We start from the raw sequence: 9269 nt of genomic DNA on the forward strand, positions 1-9269 counted from the left end.
CCAGAAGAGTTATTATTTATCATTCAGAGGATAATCAAGTTTTAGAATAATAGAGCAGAGAGAATATAAGGCATATTTTAGGTAGAAACTCTAAAAAGTCAGAATTTTGGAAGTCTGATCAGTGGGAATATTTGTAATGACATACTTTAACTGTTACGGGGAAGATATTTTAAAAAGTAAAGGATTCTCTTTAAAATTTTATTTCTGCTTTTCCTCCTTTCTTTGTTCCCAATCTTTTTTTTTTTTTTTCCCCAGGAGCATGGCCTGTTCTTATTGATGACTTTGTGGAATTTGCACGCCCTCAAATTGCTGGGACAAAAAGTACAACAGTGTAGCACTAAAGGAACCTTCTAGAATGTACATAGTCTGTACAATAAATACAACGGAAAATTGCACAGTCAATTTCTGCTGGCTGGACTGAACTGAAGATCAATCCTCACAATTCAGACTGAGGGTTGTGTCAAAACTTTAAGGATACATCTTGGACCATATCGTATTTCATTCTTCTAATGGTGGTTTGGGCTTGTCTTCTAGTCTGGGCCGCTCTAAACATTTATAATTCCAACATTGTGGATTTCATCTTATATCTGTGGACCATCCTAGTTTATTCTCCCATAAGTCTTAGAAGCTTTATGGTGATTATTTTGAGGTTTCCATTCTTGCATAAAGCACAATGCTGTCTTCATCAGAAAGCAGTTTGGCATAAGAATTAAACATATGAACATCACAAACAATTTCTAAAAACTTCTTAAATATATGCTTTGGGCTAGTTGCAAAGACTATGCTGATAGCACTTCCGATGAGAGTGATATATTTAAGTGTACCAGATCTGGAATGGTGTTTTGGTTTGGGGGGATTTTTTTTTCCTGGCAAATCACATGTATTGTTGATGTGAGTAGAGTAACTGATGTCAAAATAACCAACGTGAAAAATTTTTAGGATAACTTGGTGTGCCTACCTGAAAAATTTATTGTGTTTCAGACCCTCGATTTCAAAAGGTTCCACAGAACTAGTCTGCACTTACCTTACCCATGTTTATGTATAGTTGTCTTACAGGGAACTTTTATTTAGGAAATGTCTGCATAATGTTAGATTCTACTCCTGTCTACATTATGCACTACATAATTGGATTTCATTATGATTTTGAAATGCTTATATGCCTGTTGAATAAGTTAAACTATTTAATTTGTTTTGAATGTTTTAGATTGCTACACAATACAATATTCTAAATTTAGGCATGAGGGTTTATTTTTTTTTGTTTTTTTTTGTTTGTTTGTTTGTTTTTGTCAGCACACTATGGAACACAAATGAAATTCTCTTAATTTATAAGAAGATAGTAGGAATTAAATTTTGAAAATGGTCATGATGAGCCATGAAGTTCAATCCTTATAGGTACTGCTTTCAGACAAATAGTCCATTTTTGATGACTTCTTATTTTGTTGAAATTCCTTTAACTGTTAATCACTGTGGTTGCCAAATACTTACTTCAGGAGCAAAAATTTTCAAGCAAGCATGTACTTGATGCAAAATACCAATCTGGCTTTTATTTTTGTAAATTATTTAGTTTCTTCACCTTTTTTGTTTCGTTCAGATTAGCTCAGTTTTCACATCAAAGCAGAATCCTATCTTATTTTTTTCATTACAAGACCCATGAACTGCTTTCATGCCGAAAATGCCTCACTTTTCTGTTCACTTCCTGACATGTGAAGGGTTTCTTGCTCTCTTAAACATTTCTGTAAGGCAAGTAAAAAAATGTAAAACTTCATATATTGGGTGACTTTGGTCTTTAGCAGGAATAGATTTTGCTTGGTATATCCAGGCAACTCTCTAAGGCCCAATGTTAAAATTATCAAAGGAATGTACTTCAGAATAGCAGTATGTTTTATGTAGATGTGGAAATGATTTTAAGAAACAGTGACATCTTACAACTACTTTTTATTTACACAGTTTCTGAAATTGAGCTTTCCCCATAGATATTATATTAATATTCCAATCATAACTTTAACTCAAGAATATTAATTCTACCAAAAGAATATTTTGAAAACTCCTATTCAGGTTACTAGAATTGGTTATTTAAAAAAAAAGAAAAAGAAAAAAAGAATCCTGCTGCTTTCAGTATTTCCTGATTTCATATTTGTAAATATAAAGAGGAACTTCAATTATGAAAAATTTAAAAAGATATATATATATATGTACTATTTTGTTTTTTGTCTTGAAGATTTTGAGTTATGGTATTGTTTTCGGATTGATTAATTCGAGTATGCTGTGTTTTAAAGTGAGATCCCATTAGCTTTTTTTTTTTTTCCCCCAATATAAATGGTTTTTCCTAGAAGTCTGATATTGGTTCATGGCTTAGTGCCTTGGGTTTACAGACTTTTCCTTTTAAACGCAAGACCTTTTTCAACAAAATAGTGTTTGTCATCATTTTGGTACTAAACATTTATAATTACTGTGTAATTATAAACAAAAAATACATAAAGCTTTGAATATAATTATGTAGCATAAAAGTTAAGGTTGTTCACTCTATGATGGCATCTTAGAATTAAACAATACTATTACTAGGGCTGAAAAGAGAAGACTGGTTTAATGTGGTGTGATTATTTTGAGGATAAATGTCTGGTTACAGGGAGTATTTTGTACTAAAAAAATGCTTATACATATGGCTGTGTATGTGTGTGAGTGTGTCTGTGAGAGAGATTGACAGAGGTTGAAAGAGAGACACATGCTCATACACACATGCGCGTGCGCGTGCACGCGCGCGCGCACACACACACACACACCCCTTGAAATGCTTTAATTCATTAGTGTTTCAGTCTTCATTTTGGTAAACTCCCCAGGCTGATTCTTTGTTTTAAATTGAACCACAGGTACAGTTTCCTTTTTGCCAAATGTCAAAACAGGTACACATTTTAAAATGTAATGCTTTTTAAATAGTAAAGTGTATAAAATTAGAAGTGCCCACATATAAAAATACTTGAGATCAAGATTATCGTTAGTGACTATCATCTGCAAATCTCTGTAAGTTCAATTGTGCTTCTTACAATCCCTGTCATATTACCAACAGAGGCAATAAAAGCTTCCGTGAAATTGCCATGACTAAATCTTTTCACATATTATTTCAGTGTAATATTTTTAAAGACTAAAATATACCTTAAACTTTTCCAGGAAGAGTAATTATTCATGGAAAGAGCATTGTAATGGCAAGTTTTGGGAAGAAAAGACATGCCAAGTCTTGTTTACTACATTTTTAAAATGTTTACAACTATACTGGGCTGCTTTGTTTAATTAACAGTACTGTAGTTGTGTAATATGGCATTGTAAGTGCGTGTTCTGCATTAGACTTTTAAAAAGTTTTAATGAGAGAAAGTAAATAAAATAACATGGGAAATCTTTTATATAATATCCTTACTGGGGAATTCTTATTTAAGCAAGGTTATACTATTTTTTTTTTTTTCCTCAGAAAGATTTAAGTGAATGAAGTGTTCATCTATTTTTTATTTGATAAGGAATTTGAGTAGTTGTAGCTAGTTTAATGTGCACTTTGCTTAGATTTTTTGAAAACATGTTACTATTAAGACAACGTATTGTAAACCTTCTGTAACTTTTACATATGAATGACAGAAGAAAGTTAAACCTAATGAAAGAATTTTGGAATGGAAAAGGAAAGTGGTGCTGGGGAAATTTATTATAGTTCACAAAGTATGCCTTTGTAAACCTGAATCAACTTTTAGCAAGAATTAATTTATATAGTTCTAAATGTTAAGTTGTATATTTAATAGAAAATAATTATTTGGCACCTCAGCAGTTTTCTTTAAATGTTACTTTATAAAACTTTTAACAATATGATTTATATTGAATACATAGATGTTTTGATAAAATTTTATCAAATTTGATTATGTAACGATAAAATGTTTTTAAAATGTGAACTATTTAACATATATCTTAATAACTAAGGACACAACACCTGAATTGTGATTTCTACATAATGTGATAATTAGGGTTCAAATTATGGCTCATCATTTAATTGATTATAAACGAGTATATTTCTAAACTCTTTACTTGCCTCCATTTTTACAGTCATAGAGCAATAATTTCTATTTTTATTTTATAGAAATGTTAAGTTATATATCATGATACCTTTGATTTCTGAGGGGAAGGGGTTTATATTTTGTAGTTGATATAAACTTGAAAATTCTTAATAGTACAGATCCCCTTTTCCAGGTTTATCGTTACTATTTGTTGCCATTTTGGTTGAATATTTGCTTGATTTGTATCTGATTCTGGAGGCAGATAGTGCTTTTTTTTTTTTTTAATTCATAATACAGATGCATAAATGGTTTTACCAGAGCATTCTTGCCATCTTATTTTCCTTTACTGCCTGTTGGGTAATTGGCGTTTCCTGCTGACCAACTTATTTAACCACTTCCCACTAGGCTCAATGTTCTGTGTTACTGTGGCTTTTTGGCTTTTCTTTGGTTGATCTTCTTTTAAAGTCTGTCATAAATAAGGAAATTATGATAAAAGGTACACAATCTTTGTAGTAGATGGAATTCCTAAAAAGTAATGTATTTATGGAGTTTTAAAGACATTATTTTGGGAATTATTTTATAGTTACCAATTTTTAAAATTGAGGTCCCAAAAAGTCTATTTTTTTATTTAAGTATATCCAAGTTTTTCTTATGCGTATTGCTTAAATATTTTCAGTTTAATTTTTTTGTATTTGTGCTGTGCTGAAATGTGACTTGTAATGTAGGGCATCGGTTTTTAAGCCATACTTCGAGGCTGCTATATTCCATGAGGTTGGGCCATGGAGGCAGGGTGCCTCTTCTTCCACTTTATCCATAGCTTCCTACTTTATCTCTTGCAGGTTAATGGCATTGCATGTGAAATTTGGTTTGAGAAAAATGTTCGGTTAAAAGAAATTGTTTTTTAATGTCTGGCGTAAGCGGGAACATTACCCCTTTGGCAGATTTTTCAGTGGAATGGAAAGAGATGGGAGTTAGACCAGAATTAAAGCAGGTCTGATCATAGAAGACAGCAACTGCTTTGAAAGAAGAATCCATCAAATAATTTTAAAGAAGAATTTTGAACCAAAGTAGTTGAAAGCAAAGCTTGATTTGAAACAATGAAGTTTGAAACTTGCCAGAGGCAGTATGTGAATGGCTTAATGAAGAAACAAAACAAAAAGGATAATATTTTGTATTTAGAATGTATATGTTTAGAATGTTCATGTTCAATATAAATATTTACTTAAAATTCTAGCTCAAGTTATGAAATACTCTAAGAAAACTTTGTATTTAATGGAAAACTGGGGCAATACCAAACAAGATTTTTACAAAAAGGAATAGTGTCGGGCATACATCCAGGGGGAAAAATGGCTAAGAGAAAATGCTAGTGTAGTCTGTAGACAAGGATTTGTCTTATAGTTAACAAGGCACATAGCTAAAAGAGTAATAATTGATCAGTAAAGATTAGAGATGTATGTACTTGGAATCCTTCAAAAGTAGCGTGTTTAGGTTTCAAGCAAATGCTAATACTATTTTTAATCCTGAGAGTAGGTTAGAACTCATTCTATTGAAATTAAACAGGGCTGTCAGCCAGAACTTTAAGAGAGTCGTTCCAAAGACTTGGTGTAATGGTACTTAAAAAAAAAAAAAGCTTTATTGAGGTATAACTTACACATGATAAAATTCACCCATTGTAAATAAGCAATTTGATGGTTTTAGTAAATTTATAGAGTTGTGCAACCATCCTCACAATCCAGTTTTAGAACATTTCCATCAGCCCATAAAAGCTCCCCTCATGGTCCTTTGCAGTTGATTCCCTCTCTTACCCCCAGCCCCAGGCAGCCACTTTCATCTGCTTCATAGATTTTCCCTATCTGGGAATTACACATAAATAGAGTCAGACAATTTGAAGTCTTTTGCATCCAGCTTCTTGGCATGATGTTTTTGAGGTTCACTCCTGTTGTAGCCTATGCCTGTGCTTTGTTCATTTAATTGCTGCATAATCTTCCAGTGTATGGCTGTACTACATTTTGCTTATTCACCAGTTGATGGACATTTGGATTGTTCATATTTTTTGGGTGTTATGAATAATGATGCTATGAACATTCACATATATGCCTTTGTGTGGACATAATGTTTTCATTTCTCATAGGTAGATTCCCAGGAGTGTAATTGTTGGGTTGGTTGGAAAATTTTTGCTTAATTTCCTAAAAACTGCCAAATCTTTTCCAGAGTGGCTGTACTATTTAAAAATATTCCTGCCACAATTCATAAGCGTTGCAGTTTCTTCACATCCTTGAGAATACTTGTCTTTTTTTATTATAGTCATTCTGGTGGGTATGTATTTTAAGTGTGCAAATTATACCTCGCAGTCCTAACTCGTGTGTCCATAGATTGGATATGCAGTTTGGGTGAGTATAAGGTGCCCTGCGGGATTACTGTAAAATGACTTACTGTAGACATGTACTTAGTTGAAGGTAGTATTTTCTGTAGCCAGTGAGAAAAGTTATTCTAGCCTTCCAGTGGGAGTGCTCTGGTCCCTTAGAATTCTGCTGAGGAGATGAAGTGTGTAGGTGAGCAGTGCTGTGGCTGGTGCTTGGTGCTGTTGTGTGGATCATAGTTGATAAAGCTACCGAGTCAGCCTGTGACTGGTGGTAATATTTAAAACATTGTACAGACATTGCACTGCATGGATATGTCACAGTCTCTTTAAGTTTCCCAGAGCTCTTTTGCTTTTAAGGTAACTGGGAATTTCTTAAATTTGTAAAACTTTAGTTGGTACCATTTAGTTGCTGCCAGCAACTTGTGCTCTTACACATAGTGGACATTGGAGTGTAGTGCTTTTTAAATTTTTAATAGAAAATTTCAGACATACACAGAAGTACAATAGTATAATGAACCTACTTCAACATGATGAATTTATGACCAATCTTACCTGTCTGTATGCCACCCATCTTTGCAACCCTGATTTATTTTGAAGCAAGTCCCACATAGATAATTCCATTTGTGTTTCAGTATTTATATCAAAAAGATAAGGATGCTTAAATATAATCACAATACTATTACCACACTTAAATGTTAACAAATTCTTAGTAATTATCCAGTCAGTATTTTAAATTGTCTTATAATTCTTTTTCCAGTTCAAGTCAGAATTCAAATAAGGTCCATACATTGCATTTATCTCTAAATCTTTTCACCTATGGGACCCGTATATCCCAACTCCTTGCCTTGGAATACATATGTTTGAAAAAGCAGTGGTTGCTTTAAATTTTTAAATTCCTATGCAATTTATATTTAAGGTGACATTTCATGTACTTAAAGAATGTAGTCTAACTTGAAAATATTTTGAAAGCTAATGAAGTGTATAAAAAGCTATAATCAAAAGATTTCCTTAATTTAAAAATATAATGGGTCTTGTATCCAGAATATATAAAAACCTCTTATAATTTAACAATAAAAAGACAACCCATTTTACAAATGAGCAAAGAATCTGAATAGGCATATCTCCAAAAAAGATCACAAATGGCCATTATACACATGAAAAGATGCTCAACATTATTAGGCATTAGGGCAATGCAAATCAAAACCACAATGACTTCACACCCACTAGGATTGCTTTAATCAAAAAGATAGACAATAGCAAGTGTTGATGAAGGTGTGGACAAACTGGAACCCTTGTACGTTGGTGGGAATGTAAAGTGGTGCAGCTGGTTTGGAACACAGTTTGGCTGTTACTCAAAAAATTAAACAGAGTTAGCATATGATCCAGCAATTCCACTTCTAAAAATATAAGAGAATTGAAAAATACATATTCACACTCCAGCCCCTGGAAAACACCTTCTACTTTGTGTGTCTATGAATTTGATTATTTCAGATACCTCATATAAGGGAATCACACAGTATTTGTCTTGTTGTGATTGGCTTATTTCACGTAGCATAATGTCTTCAAGTGTCATCCATGTTGTAGCATGTGACAGGGATTCTTTTGCTTATGGCTGAATTATATTTCATTGTAGGTATATACAACATTTTTTGTCAGTGGACATTTGGCTATTGTGAATAAAGCTGCTAGGAAATTAAGTGTACACATACCTCTTCGAGACCCTACTTTCAATTCTTTAGGATATATACACAGAAGTGGGATTGCTGGATCATATGGTAGTTTTATTTTTAATTTTTTGCGGAACCCCCCCATACTGTTTTCCATAGCAATTATACCATTTTACAATCCTGACAATGCACAAGGTTTCCAATTTCTCCACATCCTCACTTTTTTCTTTACACTAGCCGTCCTAACGGGTGTGAGGCAGTATCTATGGTTTTGTTTTGCATTTCTCTGATGATCAGTGATATTGAACATCTTTTTATATACTTGTTGGCCATTTGTATATCTTTGGAGGAATGTCTATTCAAGTTCTTTGCCCATTTTTGAATTGGGTTATTTGATTTTCTTGTTGAGTTGTAGGAGTTCTTTTGATATTCAAGATATTAACCATCTGGTCTAACATGTTAAGTCCAATGTTTCCATATTGATTTCCTGCCTGGATGATTGATGAATATTGTCCATTGATGGGAGTGGGATATTGAAGTTCCCTACTATTATTGTATTGCTTCCTATTTCTCCCTGTCTGTTAATATTTGCTTTTTTAAAAAAAACTGCGGGCATCCTTGTCTTGTTCCTTTTCTTAGAGGAAAAGTTTTATGTCTTTCACCATCAAATATAATGTAAGCTGTGTGTTTTTCATATATGGTATTTATTATGTTGAGATAGTTTCCTTCTGTTTCTTGTGTGTGGAAGTTTTTTGTTTTAAATCGGGAAAGGATGTTAAGTCTTGTCAATTGCTTTTCTGCATCAGTTAGGATGATCATGTGGCTTTGTCCTCATTCAGTTAATGTGGTGTATTAGAATGATTGAATTTCATATGTTGAACCGCCCTTGCATTCCAGAAATAACTCCCACTTGTGGTGTATAATTCCTTGATGTGCTGTTGAATTTGTTTGCTAATATTTTGTTGAGGACTCCTGTACCAATATTCTTCAGGGATATTGGTCTGTAGTTGTCTTGTGTTTCCTTGTCTGGCTTTAGTATTGGCATTGCTGGTCTCACAGAAAGAGTTTGGAATTCCTTTTCTTCAATTTTTGGGAAGAGTTAGAGGAAGATTATTGTTCTTTAAATGTTTGGTAGAATTCTCCAGTGAAGCCTTCTGGTACTGGGCTTTTCTTTGTTGGGAGGTTTTGATTACAGATTCAGTTTTTTTTTTT

At 33.0% G+C, this 9269-nt stretch overlaps 1 protein-coding gene across 4 annotated transcripts in view; it reads left to right on the top strand.

The window, feature by feature from the left end:
* The window catches only part of DCUN1D1 (defective in cullin neddylation 1 domain containing 1), a 31339-nt gene extending 28248 nt beyond the window's left edge, over positions 1–3091 (top strand). For all 4 annotated transcript variants that reach the window (XM_078068593.1, XM_078068588.1, XM_036085128.2 and 1 more), the window contains exon 7: positions 256–3091. In XM_078068593.1, coding sequence (XP_077924719.1) covers positions 256–335 — 80 coding nt within the window. In that variant the 3' untranslated portion in view covers positions 336–3091. The remainder of the gene's footprint in view (positions 1–255) is intronic.
* Positions 3092–9269: the final 6178 nt, after the last annotated feature.

This window comes from Halichoerus grypus, chromosome 1, assembly GCF_964656455.1.
Source record: "Halichoerus grypus chromosome 1, mHalGry1.hap1.1, whole genome shotgun sequence".
In the NCBI taxonomy this organism is placed as follows: Eukaryota; Metazoa; Chordata; class Mammalia; order Carnivora; family Phocidae; genus Halichoerus; species Halichoerus grypus.